At 42.7% G+C, this 17,715-nt stretch overlaps 1 protein-coding gene across 1 annotated transcript in view; it reads right to left on the bottom strand.

Annotated features, from left to right (window-relative positions):
- Nucleotides 1-17,715, bottom strand: part of rsrc1 (arginine/serine-rich coiled-coil 1) — a 118,698-nt gene that overhangs the window by 6,632 nt on the left and 94,351 nt on the right. Inside the window, exon 7 of the mRNA XM_086125226.1 lies at nt 17,298-17,369. Within this exon, the coding sequence (XP_085981352.1) occupies nt 17,298-17,369 (72 nt within the window). The remainder of the gene's footprint in view (nt 1-17,297; nt 17,370-17,715) is intronic.

Below are 17,715 nucleotides of genomic sequence, written 5' to 3' on the forward strand. Positions count from 1 at the left end.
ATACTTGTACATATTGTAGCTCACTCACACACGCATGCCATACAAGAGCTAAATAGCAGGAATTAATTCAATCCATTATCTGTAACAGGATGGGTGTCGCAGTATATCATCATGATGCCAGGGTGTTTAATGAATACATGAATATTTGTCTGAGTTTTTCACTGACCCGCTCACATACACGCACACACATCATAACACGGTTCGTAATGGCGCTCAAACAAAACGGGTTTGATTTGAAGCTGTGCGGGCACGTGAGTGACGATTCAGCTTGCCATGAGAGTCATTCCGGCAACTGGATTGCTTGATGAAGTCACGACACCGCCACCGAGTCAACATGGATGTACAGTACATGAAGACTATTCATTTCCTTTTCATGTAATCCTTCCCTTGTATTCTAAAAGGGTGACCAAACTATCCATCATTTTTCCTCATTTAGGTTGCCGGTGAGCTGGAGCCTATCCCAGCTGACTTTGGGTGAGTGGCAGGGTCCCCCTTCTGAGCTGCTTGCTCGCCAATCGCAGGGCACAAACAAAAACACTCACATTCACACCGATGGACAATTTGGAGCCTTCAATTAACCTAAAGTGCATATTTTGGGAATGTGGGAGTCCAAAATCCCAGGCAACCTCGGCTGAAATTTGAACCCAGGACCTCTCAACTGCAAGGCCGATGCCCTAACCACTAGCACACTGCGTCGCCTCAACGCAATATCAATGTCAAACCCATAGACACATGCTCATTCACTTGGCAGAAATTCCATCCATTAGGACCTCCGATTTTGGGGGGGGGAACACATTATGGGTAGATAAGATGACTCTCACATTCTGTTTGTCAGATGTCAGGAGCCCAGATATGTATTTCATGAACAAAATCACACACAATGGACTTGAGAGCGCAGGCCGGTAAGCTCGGAGGCGGACTGGAAAAATCAATAGCAGAGCAGGGGGGGAGGGGGGTGGAGCGCACTCGGCGGCTCGGTGAGGTCAAAGTTGATATTTAATATTGACACATTATATGACAAATGATTTTAACTGTCGGCGCATTAGGCTATTCTGTGTGACAGTGAGGAGAGGAACGTGAGAGGGAGAGAGAGATTTTGTGTGTCTCACTGTTCAAGACATTACAGTGGGTAGAAATACAGCAGAGAGGATTCGATACACTAAACAACAGTACTGTACTACCTTGACATGTGAATTCCCCTGGTGCAGTAAATATTTTCTATATTACCCTAATAAACACTGGAAAACATCTGGCACGCAGTACGCCAGATTGTGTGACTACGTGAGTAGTAATAGTTGTGTTTCATTTGTGACTGTCAGTCAGCAGGAGCGCTGCACTCTAATAGCGGCGCCCATGTTGCTTTTGCTTATGACAGTTTCATCAAACTAGGATTAAACACAGCATAAAAAACAGGGGAACCAGAAACAACAGCTGAGTGGATCATCGCTACAATCCCCCGATATTCAATCATTTGTGTTGTCAACTCATCACTGCATGGATCCAGTGGTTTGGGGTCAGTAAACAACCAAAACGCTAACCGCTATGTCGGCTCAGCACGCTGAAGATAGAAATATACGGTGCTTGTATGACGATAAAGCGTCACTTCTGTACAGGTAATAAAGGTTTCATGATGGCCACTTTGGAACGAATTAACCATCCATCCATTTTGTACAGCACTTGTTTTGTCTTTGCTGCGAGCTGGAGCCTAATCAGTAAATCACTCGAAATGTAATTGATAACAATGGGAAATTGCAATCCAAAAGTTCAACCAGTGGTAGAAAAAGTGAAGGGTGTGAGAATGTGCTCTTCCAGTTACCTCCAAATAAAAGTGGGAATCATTAGTGAGATGAGTCGGACAGACAGCCACGTTGACAAGTGGATCAATATGCTATTGTTCGCTCTAAATAGCTGTTTGTCCGCCTCATTGATTAGGAGTGCAAGAGCAGCCGAGAAAATCAAACAAGCCAATGGGCGGCTTGATTTGGAACCTTCAAAGCCTTGGAAAAAAACAGTTGACAGTGTGTCGCCGCAAGAGGGCGCTGTTCAACAGCACATGTCAGATGCTCAGAGGGCCTGCAGAACACTTGACTTTTCGAAGCACGGAGCGACTTAATTTACCATTAGTGCTAATCCCCCCCCCCCCCCCAAATAATTGAATTACTGCAGTACTTGTTGTGCCCCCCCCCCCCAATAATTGAATTACTGCAGTACTTGTTGTGCTTGAGTGGAGCTGAAAAAATAACTGCATGCTTTATTGCGGGGCCCAAAAACTGCAGTAAATCTTGATTTGATATTGTATTCATTTTAGAGGTAGCGTTTCAAATTCACTGCATGAGAGTGTAGTATATATTCAATTACATCAGATCTAATGACACTTAAAACAAGAGCTGCATCAACAATTCAAAGTGGTCAGAGAGAGAATAAAAATTGTTTTTGGGGCGGACGGATTTATTTCCAACATCTATGAAAATAAGAGTCCAATATACCATAAAACAGTAAAAACAACAAAACAAAAAACAGCAAGATTAAGCCCATCAACAGATAAAAAAGAAAGAAGTACTAAAGAGCAAAGCAGAAATATTCAATGTATATACAACGTGCTATGTATTAATTTACTGGATTACCCGCATTTGAAAAGGAGTAGGACGAAATATTAAAAATCTATTGCTACCCCAGCAGATTAGTTTTGTTATTGAAATATCAACAGTATTTAGGAATATTTAGGGCAGTTAATGACAGGGTGGACAGAAACGTCAGGGATATATGCAACATGTTTCATATAATATGATTAAGATAAGATAAGATATGAAAACCTTTATTAGTCTCGCAATGGAGAATTCCAGATTCACAGCAGCAAAGTTATGAAAGGAAGAAGTAGAACAACAAATTAAGTTGTTTTATCAAATAATCTGTTTTATCATTTAACCCCATATTACCAACAAATTTAGTGAGCAAAGGATTGTGTGGGGCAGGCCTAAATCACATTCATCTCATGAAATTCAAAAACAAAAATAAATCATTTAACATGAATGAACATTTTAAAGATACTTCTCTTCCTGGCAAATGTTTGAATACATTGTATTTTGAAACAAATAGCTGAAATTTTAAAGGCAGGAGTGTTGTACTGGATCTCATTAGATTGTACATTTTAATTTGACGACTGCCAGTTACTTGGCAGTGATAACAATGTCTTGACATAAATGCTGATTTTGACTTAACCCACACCCAGGCATTGAAACACATGCTCACGGAGCAAAATCCAAAGGTTCAATTAAGTGCCTCCCTGTGCAGCTGTAAAGATGTAATTCACCACTCAATTTAGGTTCGTCTCAGTAGAGATTTTTTTGAGGGGCGGGGGGAGTGCTAATTGACAGAAATTAAACCATTAATCAAGCCACTAGCCATCACTCAGCCGAAGGAAGATGAATACAAACTTTCATAATCGGCACCTTCGCCATTTTAGCCCTCATTAGCATTAATTTTTAATGTAATTATGCTATTCTTTTCCAGCGAGCTCATAAATTACCACTCTTTTGTTGCTGGTTGGCCTTGTGAAATCCAAAGTAATGCTTTGTAGTCTGATCTTTAAGGCAATTACTGGCTGCTTTACTCTTTTATCTCTCTGCATTTCCAATAACCTGCTCTCCAATGATTTATCTCTGCTGTACCCCCCCTCGTCCTCCTCCTCTTCCTCGCTCTCTCTCGCTGCACCACCGGCCAACTGCCCCGGCTGCCAGCCTCCACCTGCGAGAATCCCCCCAGCATACGCCCACACGCTCCCCATCTCGCAGCCCAGATGCATGAGACACCGACACATGACGACGACTAGTTGTTTACCATCTCCTTTAGTCATTTTCCAGCTAGCGCTTCATTAGCGAATATGACAGCGACAACGCCTGGGGAATCTCGCTTTAAAAAGACCTCGGCTCTTCATTCTCTCTCCACTAGTCTCCAATGGGCCTTACCTGTAGGCGAGCGCCTGCTGTTTGTGTAACCCTCAAGCTCACACGTACATACACACACGCGTGCACCTCTCGCAATATTTGGCATCAAATTGCTCGGTTAAGCTGAGCAGGGTGATGAGATGGGGGCGGAAGAGATGTCCTTTACTCCACAGGAGCACCCTGGACGTAGGAATAATGTGTGCAGGCCCATTCTGAAGATTGAAACAACAGGCTGCTCCAATGCAAGCGTCAGGACCACCACTACTTATTTAAGAGACATTACCACAATGTTTATTAACAAATTGAAACAGTTCCCAGCGGGGTAAACACACTGATAATCGTATCAGAATTGCACACCTCCCTCCGATTTACCGTAAGTGAGCAAAGGCCCAATTTAATAACTCATTTGGGGTAGGTGCCCGCGACCACATCGTCACGACAACAACATTGGATCGGGTGGGCCTCCAAGTAGAGAAAAGTACAATTGACTTAGATTACAAATGTAATGACAAAAATGTACACATTCACTTTATGTATTTATGTTTCCATTTTTGAGAGCATTTCTTGAAGCAACATATGTTGTTGTTCACAGTTGCTGTGGTCACATGGAACACATCGCTATTGTTTTGTATTTGGAAGAGGTTTACATGAAAACGCCGGCGTGCAATTGTTTCCCGTGTTCTCTTTAAAGGGGATGTCAAGTTGAGGATTTACTTTACGTACAATAATATGTTCTATGTACCTCCCCTTGTCTAAACACGGCATGCTGATTAATAATGTGTTGGTGGAATATGAACTAAGGAGAAAAATCCACTTGTTTTTATCCATCCCTGGGGGCTGCCATTTTGCGTTGCAACACCACTTGCTGTCGACTGAAAAGGATATCTCAGTGCCTAATGGCTGAGGTAACGACCGTAAGGGCTCACCTGTTTTCTCGGCACTGAGTTGTCATTTTCAGTTTGACAGCAAGTTTGAAAAAACAGGGACAAACAGCTCTCCCCAGGTCGACCGTATATAAAACCAATTCATAAGTTGAGTTGCCCCCCCTCACTCCAACTTTTTAAAAATAGCTGTTATTTTGAGTAGATGCAAACAACCAACAACAACAAAAGTCTGTCTGTTCAGAACAGTACCTCAAGAAGTCAGAAGTGCTCCACCGACTGTGCACAGACAAGTTGATTCATTAAAAAGGTGTCCAGTGCAGGGCTTGCTAGGCTAATACTTTTAGAGTGTATTGATTACGGGGCCGCTGACAGCTCCTGATGTTTAGCCCTGCAAATGCATCAAGTGGCTAATGAGCAGCTATTAGTGCCATCGATTTGCTGATTTCAATTGATAGCTGGCAGGCCAAAGCTGCATGTCAATATTTGCATAGCTAATAGCCAGCAGCTTTAAACATTGACTCGAACCGAAACAACGGCAGAGAGAAAAGCAGAGTCGAAGGATATTATCAAGAAAGCTCTAAAACATTCTCAATAGATTTCCTCTCCATCTGTGTATGTGAGGCAGAGAAGCGTTGAGGACTTTGCAACAGTGACATGATCTGCTGCTGTTGCTTGTGTTTGGCTGGGGTCAACAGAATGAAGGAAAAGAGAGACAGACGGAGCCAGATGTCTCAAGTGTGTCCCAGAGGACCGTATGCACGTATATATGTATGCTTTTCCAATTGTGCGCCACTGTGCGTGCGTGTGTGTGTGTGTGTGTGTGTGTGTGTGTGTGTAAGAGAGAGATGTACAATGACAGAGCAGGTGGCTAAGCCAGTTTGTGTGTTCCCACAAGCCTATGCACACACACACATACACACACACGCCATGGGCACAGCCATATAACCCGACATAGAACCGTCCCCCCGAATCCCTCTTTGCAAAATCTGTTATAATCCACTGTGCTCACAGATCACATCATTAGGTACACTTACAATGCTGTTTAAAGCCCAAATGGCCTGCACAGATTTTATTAAGCTCTAAAAACGGACAAAATCACACATGAAGCGAACAATACGGGTTATTATTGTGTTTGTTCGATTAATCTCGGTATCATACAGAGTAGTTCAAAACCACTGCACACTACCCCCTACCCCAACAAAACAATCAGGTTAAAATATCAGTTGAAACATAAAAATGTCCACTTGATCATAAAACAAACATAAAAAAAATAAAGATCTCATGTTCAGATATCAATAAAAACTAAAGATGTCCAAATAAAACCGACCTGCGTGACCCAGCGGACGGCGGAAGACTATGAATCTAGTTATGTCCAGGGTGTGCCTTGTGGGAAACAGGTAGGAATCCATGATTGCGGATGACTCTATTTTACACATGCCTTCTGTTAAATTATCAGGTAGAATAGGCCTTTAAATTTGCAGAAAATATATGTTTGATGACAGCACAAAAATGTAAAATGTACCTCACCTAACTGACTTGAGTGGGAAAGAAAAACTTTTTCGTTTTTGGGCGATTCTTATAATGCAAAAATTGTCAATATGTCTAAAGCTAATAATTTGTCCACCTCGATTCTGTTCCCGAATGAAACAGCTGATGTGAGCCATCACACATTTTTGGGTGACATCATCCCAGTACCCGTGAGCTTTAATTGACTTTGAGAAGATCATACGATATGTTGATGCGATAAGTTGATGCGATACTTTATATGCTATCTATCTGGCATCAGGAAATGAAATGTAGCTGGTGACTGAACGTCGCTCATGTGACAACCCCCCGTGCCCGCACACCCTTGAGATAGTGATCTCCCACTCTCCAGTCAATAAAAGGGACGGAATGATGAATTAAAGAGGTAAACAAGCTACTAATGAAAGGATGACACGGCAGTCACGCGCCGCCGTGCCTCTGCTATCCCCTTCCACATATGCGCTCATTGTGCCCGACTCGTCGCTTCCGTCACTCACTGTCAAGTCACCACTTCTGACCTTGCGACTTCCTCCCCTCAGTTTACGCTCGTTTTGACTAAATTAATACTTGTAGCATTTCAGTCACAGAGGAAAAGAACGGATTAATGACAATTCCATTCATTTTAAGAGGGGAAGACAATTTAAGATACAAATGTTTCAAGTTTCAAGCGCGGTACTGGAACAAATTAAACCACTTTTTCTCTTTCTTAATTTTTCTGAAGCTGCTCCATCACCCCTTAAGTTCTGCGACCCCTCCCTGAAAACAACTGGGCTAGAAAATTGCTGACTAAAATCGATGTTAGAAAGTTGTTTATCCAGGTTTAGATATTTAATGTTGCTGATGACCTTGTACCGATCGCTCACAAATACATTGTTGAAGAGATGTTACACTCTGGACTAGATATATTGTGTCATGGCTCATCATCAAATATAATGGCAATAATTTGTGTCAGGTTTCTACAAAGACCTGTTGGCACAGTCAGACTTGAATTCTGTTCAGTGGCAACATCGATGGATAACCGAAACCAAGTGTGTGTGCGTGTGTGTGCGTGTGTGTGTGTGTGTGTGTGCGTGTGTGCGTGTGTGTCTGTTCGTGTGTGCGAGAAGTGGATTTCCAATGCCTGGTTAGCATCAACCACTCATTAAACAGGCTTAGTGGTGAGATCTTAAAAGTCGCAGCCACTTTCTCTATTCGCAGTCAAAAAAAAAAAAAAAAAAAAAAAAGAGCAGCTGAAAACCCATGATTGTTTTATTTACTTGTATTCTTTTGCATGAAGAAATGCTGTGACCATGTGAGGAAAAAAAAGACGTGAAGCAATAGCAGACTGCAACACTTGTGTCAGTGGGCCCAATGCAGCTCTTTATTTAGCTCAGTTCCATTTTAGTGTTGTGAGAATATCAAGTCTTGCCCTTTACCAGAAAGAATAAGCATTTGGAGAGATTTACTTTCCACTTAACGAGGCTGTCCAAGAGTGTGTGTGTCAGCAGCTTTTTTTTTTTTTTTTTTAAATATGAACAAGTACATGAGCAGAGAAACACCAAAGCGCTAATTCCTTAATTGGAGACAGCTCTATAAAATGTAAATGTAATCAGAATCCAGGAAACGGGCTCAGCGAACACAAAAACATGCACACACAACAGTCTTCTTGACATGTCCGCCATCAAGAAACTCACTCACATCCTAATTAATTCTCTCTTTCATTGGACTGGCTGACAGGATTTATGTATGTGTGCGTTTGCGCATGTGTGTGGTCCGCTACAAAATATATGAGTAAAGGTCACGGTCAAGTGCGTGTGATTCTGAGTAACAATTAATTAGGGAAATGTCTCTGGTTACGCTAAACATTTGCTAAACAAGTAAACAAAGCGCTTTACTCATTCACTCCCAAAGACGTTTTTAAACGTCTTTTCAGACTTGGTCCAAAATTGGCTGGTACTGCATGAGTTAACAGTCAGAATGGCTCCGAAAAAGAAATTGCCAAAGGGAGTGTTAGGAAGCTCTTGTCATCGATGAGCGGTTAGATCTGAGCTCTTGAACCAAGATTTATCCAACGAAAGGTAGGCAAGTTATAAACAGGGGCATGGCACCAATTAAGTTCGGGACTCAGGGTTCCACTGTATTTCCCACCAGAAACCATTTTAGTTCGACTACAGAGGTCCCACTGTAGAAGTTTTTCATTGGACATCGGCCTTGAGCTTACGTCACGAAAAGCGACATAGTCGCTTTTATGTGACCTCTGATGTCTACCTTTCAAGGAGTTGGAGGGGGTAGGTGGGGTCGCCGGCGGCCAGCGCCACCCAGGAGGATGACGACCCTTTGACCTGCAACGGTCTGCGGGTGTGTCTAAACAGTGCAGTCTGGTCACCCGCGTAAACCGCACTGAGCGCCAACTGCGCTGCCCTGTGTGTGATCATATCCAGACGTAAATGTGTTCCGCTTTTACAGACGGGGGGCAGGAGGGTGATGTGGTGGGTACTCGGGAAAATGTTTCCAGTTTTAGAGAATTCAAATCCTTCTCCAGTAGTTATAGACAAGTATTGGCACACCAGGAAATTTTGAGTTGCGGCAAGAATAACTTTTACTTTAGAGACTCGCTTTGTTCACAGGGGAGCAGAAAAAAAGAACTTCATCAAGGAATTCGAGACGCTCGATGCTGGTTGAACATCCTGCAATCGGCTCAAAGTGTCATAAATGTCGACCATATGGCTGACGTGGCTCCTACCCAAAAGGAATAGGCATGCTGATAGATGCAGTATCAGCACCGGTATCGGTGCAATCATACAAGACCACTGGATAACCGCGCGGGATAATTTTTTAGGAATATCTGACAATCGTGCCTTTGCTGACTTTGATCTTGAAGAGAGGAACAAGACTGAAAGGTGCCCCACTTATCGGTATGTGTAGGGAAAACCACAATTATCCAAAATGCCTGGGTAAAATAAAGAATTAAGATTCAGGGGCAAATGAGCAGCCTAACCCCTGATTAATTCAACAATTATCAGTGCTTATCCTTATTCCCTGAACACAAATCTTAACTATCCTGAAACTGCAAGGAATAACGGAGGAAAATCCTTCCCAAAAAAGCCTGCCAGTGTCTCGTGGAAAGTTTGTTGAATATACATTGGGCTACTGGCAACGGGTTCATTGACAAGGGTGACCCGGGAAACAATTACCAATCACAGAAGGTTAAAAGGGGGCTGTCAATCACACCAGACCTGAGTGACCATGGGATGAGGGCTCGCATTAATTAATTGTGTGTGTGTGTGTGTGTGTGTGTGTGTGTCTATCCATCCATCAATGTTCCGATCTGCTTTATCGTCACGGGGATGTGCTGGAGCCTATCCCGGCCATCTTCAGGCAGAAGGTGGTGGGGACACCCTGAACCGGTTGCCAGCTAATCGCAGGGCACACAGAGACGAACAACCATCCGCGCTCACACTGACATCTAAGGACAATTTAGAGTGTTCAATCAGCCTGCCATGCATGTTTTTGGAATGTGGGAGGAAACTGGAGAAAACCCACGCAGGGGAGAACATGCAAACTCCACACAGGAAGGCTGGAGCCGGGATCGAACCCATGACCTCTGCTCGGTCGACGCACTAACCACTCGACTGCCGGGCCGCCCATGTGTCTGTGTGTATAATCTATATCTATGGACACACACACACACACACACACACACACACACACACACACACACACACACACACACACACACACACACACACACACACACACACACACACACACACACACACACACACACACACACACACACAGGATAGACTTCCATATTCTTCAAGCAACCATGATAGTGCTGTCATTTTCAATAAAATATTTCCTCATACTTGTGGCACCACTGCTCGTTTACCGAGAGGCCACCTGTGTTGCTCATGTGATCGACATGTAGTCAATTTCAAACTACAATTCATTGCACATGAGTCCGGTCAACCCCTGATGTGTATGTGTGCGGAGGCGTGAGTGGAGCACATGCATATAAGATCACATGGGGTGAGTGGGATTGGGTTCTCATTCACATAGCTAGCAGTCACCCAATCATTCACACCCTCAACTTCTATGAGAGAACATCGGGGAGGGAAATGATATAGGATGGGTGGGGTAAGGAGGAAATCTGCATTAATGAAAAAAAAAATCAATAAATCCGTAATTGCTTGGCTTATTTCCTTATAATGAAACAAATTGAGAGGAGACGGAAGGTAAGGAGAGAGCTGGCATCCCCAATGGTTTTATTTTATATTTATTAATTTTTTTTGGATTGCAGCATGTGGAGCTGACTGAGTTTGGGCTTCTGTTAGGGGGGGAGAAAAAAAAAGGTCTTCTCGTGATAATTAAATCTTCTCACACTGATTTTCTGCCAAATTTATTTCCCCGGGGAGCGTGACTGTGATTCAATGCTTAGCAGCCTTGCATAACTAATGGTCTCGGCCTGGGGTAGGGTGGGGTTCGGCACACACCTGAATGAATCGGGAGGAGAGAGGAGCAAATAAAGAGCCCGTGGCACTTTTCATCTCCAATCAATCATTATCCCGCCGATGCATAAATCGAAAGGATGGTTTTATGTAAGTTGCAAGCAGACTGTTTTAAAACGGACCTTGGAAGCAAAAGTGTAATTAATTGCCAGTCTGCTCTCATTGTTTTAAATGACTCCTGTAGTGCATTATGGGCCAAAAAGCGAGCTTTAATTCCTGGAACAAATGGGAGGTGGTGAAGTGCAGGTTCAATATTTGCCTGACTGTTGCTGACGTGATTGTGCTGAACATTATAACACAACAAATAAGGCCATTCTTCACAAGTCAGGACAGGAGATAGTGCTCACGCTGGCGATCGTTAGCAAATCAATACAAACAGGATTTTCTTACACCAAAATCCCTGATGGGATCTGCACAGTCATAATTCTTGCGCAGGTAACGTATTATAACCAATACAAATGACATCATTGTTGAATGCTTTATGTTGTTATTAATTTGATGGGGAAAAAAAATCCCATGTTTACTAGCGGATGAATTTGGTCGCTTGTCCTTTGGCGCACCCCAGCGTGGCCTTGGTAATTAAAACATTTAAAGCACAGCCAGCCCCCCCCCCCCCCCTCCACCTTCGCGCTTACCGGGTGTGATATGGGGGTCACGCGCCTGTAGATTCTAATTTGTGCGGCATTTGTATTCATGACAGGCACATGCTAAATATTTAACAGCAGCCCGGCATGAGTTTTGTATTGTTAGGCTTTCCAGGTCAAATAATTTGATTTCAAGGCAGATTACATTAAGCATCAATGTCCAAGCAGACACTCTCACATGCCTCTCATTTCCTGTCTTTTATTGCGGCTCAAACTGAAGAGATAAACAGTTTTGGATCACACAAGAAAATCTTGTCCACGAGATTACTTATTATTTTCAATTAGAAAAGGCATCACAGCGTTTCTTATAAAAAGGACACACCGGCACTGGATGCAAGTGGAACGGAAATTTTTAGATTGACAAATTGTTTAATGGCGTGCGTAATCGTGGCTAACGAATTATTATTACAATGGAACCTCTAATGAGTGGCACAGTGATCAATTGGTTCACACATCCAGTGCATAGTAACAGGGTTCGATTCCGGCTCTAGTCTTCCTGTGTGGAGTTTGTATGTTCTCCCCGTGCCTGCCTGGGTTTTCTCCGGGTACTCCGGCTTCCTCCCGCATTCTAAAAACATGCATGGCAGGGAAACGGAACACTCTAAATTGCCCCAAAGTGTGATTGTGAGCGCGCATGGTTGTTCATCTGTGCTAGCAATTGGCTAGCAACCAGTTTAGGATGTCCTCGCCTACTGCCCAAAGTCAGCTGGGATGGGCTCCAGCATGCCCGCGACCCTTGTGAAGACAAAGTGGTTCAAAGAATGGATGGATGGGGTTTATCCATCCGTCATCTGAACAACTGTTTTTCATACAAATATTTACTGTGATGTATAACCTTCTGACTGCATTAGTACAAGTTAGATAGTCCATAGCACTATACACACACACACACACACACACACACACACACACACACACACACACACACACACACACACACACACACACACACACACACACACACACACACACACACATTCTTACAAATAGTAGAGCGGTAATTGAGTGTGCTTTCTTCTTTCTGTGCGCCTAATGTACATATTCTTATGCTGTTGCGCAAACTGGTTTACTGGACGTCGTACGACGGGACTGCCGTAAACTGCACTGCATTTTGCCTGCAGTTGGCTGGCGACCAGTCAGCCAGGACAGGCAAGTCTAAGAGAAAATGGATGGATGGTTATTTACATCACTATTGTATATGATGGGCAATATATTTCACGTGAGATAAAATGAATACTTTTATGACAATTAAAATGGAGAAATACTGGGCATGTCTTCTAAATGAAGCATCTACTGAGAGTCAACGACGCTCGTCATGCCTTAGTTGCTGATAATGTGTACGCTTACAGTCTGGTTCTTCCAAATTGGACAAATGGCCATCAAAAAGTGTGAAAAGTGATTGACAACAGAGCTAGTTAGACAGCGACGATGCCCTAATGGATGCTGGGTCGAGCAAGTGTGGGGGGGGGCAGCTGAATATTTAATGTACATATAATTCCTCAACACACACACACACACACACACACACACACACACACACACACACACACACACACACACACACACACACACACACAGGTGCACACCCACCCCGTGACCTGTCCTACACACTAAGTAATTAGGGAAACAGTCCTTTCGTTTAGCTGCCCAAAGAGCAAATGGTAGGTATATATTCCCCTAATGATGTGGGTTAAAGAGCTATTATACGTCTCATTAAAATATATGATCTCCCAATCTGCTGCTAGTTTGAGGTAATGGGCAAGAGAGGGGGCTAAAACATCATCCTTGTTAGGCCTGCTGTCACCTACATATCTCCATAGCACGATGAGGTGACTGCACAAAAAACATGCTGAAGTAATTGACAAATAAACAAATTCACAGGACTAGATAGGTATGTATCAATGCTTTAAAAAAATTAAACAAAAAAAAAAAACGTTGGGGTTACAATGTCTTCGTGAACGAATGCCAAGTGTTAGCTAACCATTTCCATCATGAAAATATTGATGTTTATTTCCTCTAAGAGTGGCCATCCAATTAGTCACTGTGTGTTCTTTCCACTTATGCCTGCCTGACACGTTCCAATTTTTTTTTTTACAGATTTTTCAAATGTAAAAGACCCTCACACATGATGAGGAAAAATATCGTCATAGAACCATAGCTGACCTGCATGAGGCGCCATGGTGCAATAGATGCAGAAAAATACAAATAAGATACGAAAGAAAGATCATTAGTCGTCGTAGTAGTGGTGGTGGTGGCAGTAGTAATAGTAGTAGTACTAGAGGTTGGACTAGTACTACTACTAGTTGTAGTTGTAGTGAGGAGTGGAATTACCCTTTGGAAAATGTGGTCATTGTCCAAGTGACCAAGATTTCCAGGGCCCCGCTACATATCATGAAAAGTGATTAATAACCCTTTCTTCTATTTAAAAGCAATGATGTATTGATTTGTTCTAAATTTAATTTAATTTTTTTTTTTTTAGAAGCATCCAAAATCATGATCGTTTTCGGTGTTTCTCCTCCCTCCTCCGCTAGCTCCAACTTATATCGGAATTTAGTGGATTGTGCAGGCGTACCTATTGATGTGGCTTGTAGATTGCCCTGAAACTTTGGCTACTTCATGACTGCTTGTCATTAATACAGTCTGCACACACGCACACACACACACAAAGAAGCGTACATCTATTGTGTGCTGCACTGCATGTCAAGTGCGCCTCGTGGGCACACAAAGTGCAATCTCTTGACTTGAAGGCATGCAGCAAACAAAGGAACTATCTTACCTTCTCATTCTCAACGTCTTTCATTTCACAAGTTTCCTTTTTCAAGCCCTAGCATCATCTGGATGCCCTTAACCAGCGAGGCAAACATTTCTTTTAAGTGGAGACTACTTTGTTAACTGATGGCCACGGGGCCAGTTATTGATCCCTCTCCTTTCTCTCACAAAAGCCCTGATGATAAGCTCCCCCTCCCTCCCATCATCTTCTCGCAGGGCTTCACCAACAATGATATCTCGTACATAACAGCGTTCACATGAATCAGATCCGGGTGGTTTCGATTAGCGCCACGCTAACGTGGACGCTTTGCCAGTCTCGGATCTATTTATGAACGAAGCGTGTAGGAGGTAGTGTTCCTCGCTCTTCCCCTTCCACTCTTAAAAGGTTTCCTCATTTCGCTCGACTTTAGCGGTTCAAGTTGAAACTTTCTTGTGGTGTTGACCTCAGAGACCCTGCGGGGAATGCAGAGAGCCCTGGTGATCCACTGCTAAACTGCAGCAGTGGCCCACCTCTTCCATCCCGCTTGTGTTGGGAGGAAGGGGAGCGGAGGATAGAGCTGGCTGCCTCTACTTGGGTGTGTGTCTGCCCTTGTGTGAGAAGGCCACTCCACAACATTAAAAGTTCACATTTTGGTGAGGCAAAAGCCCTTATCACACTGCATTTCCGTTAAATTGGCATAAATGGACATATTGTGTGGTAGGGGTTAAGCGATATTTTTGTAGGTGACTATAATCTGATGAAAGTCGAGTCAAAGTCAATTAATCTATGATGTCAGTGATATTTTTGGAGTTCAGTGGCTTCCAACGTTTTTAGCGCTACAAACTGTTTTCGTGTAAAGACGTATCTCGATGTACTGATAAAGAAACAAATCTGAACAAAAGAAGATGAATAAAAATACAACTCGCTGTTGCACTAAATAAAAGTTGTAATTAGTGTACGCATGTTTGTCTTTTGGCAACAAAGCAGGTGCTACACTTTACGCCGTTGCCCTCATTCCTAATCGCCAGTCCTGTGGTCACGTTGATATGAATATGTTCAGCGTCGTGGTGATCGGAATAGCCAAAGCTAATTGGCTAACCGCGATTCTCATCCACCACTGGCTTATTTTTGGTACTCAATTATGGTATTAGGCAGATGATGAATAGTTTGCTTTTCTTTACAATGTGCATAAATTTCACAACCCCCAACCCAAGCATGAAATGTTACACAACTTGAAGACAAGAAAACCATACTGTATTTCATTTTGAGTTGTACACATGTCCCTTCCTTGTCGTTATGGGCAATAAGTCCACAATGAGTAGCAAAACGAGGCAGCAGAGAGGAGGACAAATAGAGACATAGAAGGCGAGACAAAAAAATTGAGATAGTGTAGCATCGTACGGCAGGCATAAAGAAAATGAGACAAATAACAGCAGCAGGGTGCGAAAGCGAGGAGGAAGAGGACAGGAGAATACATAGTATCTAGCGCTGGGGACCAAAGCAAGAGTGCAAGGCTAATTACTTTCTGATGGGTGCACTTTCATTCGGCCAAAAGGGCAGCTAACTTAAAGGTCACATTGCCATTCCTCCTCCATGGAAGCTCACACATACAGGCGCACACAAAATACACAAAGCTACAAGAGCAAGTCCAGCAATCGAAAAAAAAAAAAAAACACAAAACACCCACACTAGAACAAATTATTCTGCTGCTAAACACACACGCCGACAGACACATTCTCATTTATATGATGTCCTGGTCAGAACAAGGACCAGCCTCATTATTCTATATCAGGACTTTTATTATCACCAGCATATCCAGTGGAAATGACTCTTGGCTTTATTTGAATGTCTATCGAGGTGGATGTGTGTGTGTGTGTGTGTGTGTGTGTGTGTGTGTGTGTGCGTGCATGCGGTCATTGGGGAGCTTCATCCTGGCAGCAAATACATTCACTGGCACCAGTGCAAAGAATGCATATTTCCAATGCATTTAACGCAAATGAAGCAAGTCCTAATATCGAGGGTCATATGTAAGTTCATTTGAGTTGATGCTGTGTCAAGAGTAAACAGAAAAGAGGATCTATGAATTCATAGCAAACACATTGAATAAATACATTGACACTGATTTCAGTTCCAAGCTAAACATGTCAATATAAAAACATTTAATAGATCATTGACTTGTTATGCGAGCTGAAGTCGTTCCGTGACCATGCTCGTCACTCAAAACTTGTATATCTAATCATCTTTCTCCATTTAAATGAACGGAAACAGCAATAAACCATTCCAGACCCCCCTCCAAGAATGCTATGTGTTTTTTTTAATATGACAAATAATGACAACTAAAATAGAATGTGAGCCATTTACTTCTTTTTTTTTTAACCCATTTTATTGCTTCAGTTTGATGAACATCGTGTTGCTTCTCCTGCTCTGTACGCCTTAGCCATCTGGTGGCAGTATAATACAAACATATGGATGTACATAGAAATGGTCACTGTTCAGTAACCCATAGCAATATTAGTTGTTCTTTGCCGAGGATAGAGAATATGACTATGGGTACTGTCATTTCTGTCTCCGTGTGACGCGCCATCGTTTTTGCGCAAAGTTCCATTGCTTAAGCACTTATAACACTGATACACCACTGCTATTTCGACTGGCATTTTACATTGTTAGCATCAAGCTAAACAGTCTTATCTAAAGCAAAGCTATGTGGTTGTTTGAAATACTCAGTGTATTTTTTCCCCCATTTTATGTTCAGTTTGGAAATGAACTCCAACTGGTAGTGGCCATAAACAGCTGTTTTTATTTCATTTTATTTTGAAGAACCGCTCACAATCTGCCAAACTGCTGCTTGAGGTGAAGTGAACTGAGTTCATTGCCACCAAACACTGTGCGCGTGTCTCATGTCAAACCAGAAGGAAGAAATGAATGTGACGATAATAATAAATTAAAATCGTTGAATATGAGGCATGGGTTCTTTATGTTTCAAATTAAATTAACTTAAAATAATATGTGCTTTTTGTGTTGACATAAAATGATGAATGCTGCTCACGCACACACAAACTCACCTATATCCCGCTTTTTTCGGGTCTCCTGCTCTTGCTTGGCTATTTTGGCCTTCAGGACTTCATCCGTTTTAGCTAAAAAGGAAAACAAAACATAGTTAATAACTGTGATATGTGTATAATTTGTAGTGCAAAAAAAGTGACACATTTCGTCTAAGTTCCAGCAAGGTGTGCTGAAAACAGTGCCAGTCATCACAGAGGAAGCAGTAAATGAGCATACAATAAAAACAGAATCTTGTTTTCTCGCAGGCAGGAAGTAGTTTCCTCTGTGAAAAAGTCAAGGACAGCCACGCTGTCTCTCTCTCCCTCGCAGCTCTTTATCGTGTTGGCATAATGAAATGCTTAAAAATAAGCCAAGCGGCAGGGGTAAACACTCGTTAGCAATAAAAGCATCTCTTTTCACATGCCCCACTCAACCGAC

The sequence above is a fragment of the Hippocampus guttulatus genome, chromosome 12, assembly GCF_054856545.1.
Source record: "Hippocampus guttulatus isolate MCC_2025c chromosome 12, RoL_Hgut_1.0, whole genome shotgun sequence".
Taxonomy (NCBI): Eukaryota; Metazoa; Chordata; class Actinopteri; order Syngnathiformes; family Syngnathidae; genus Hippocampus; species Hippocampus guttulatus.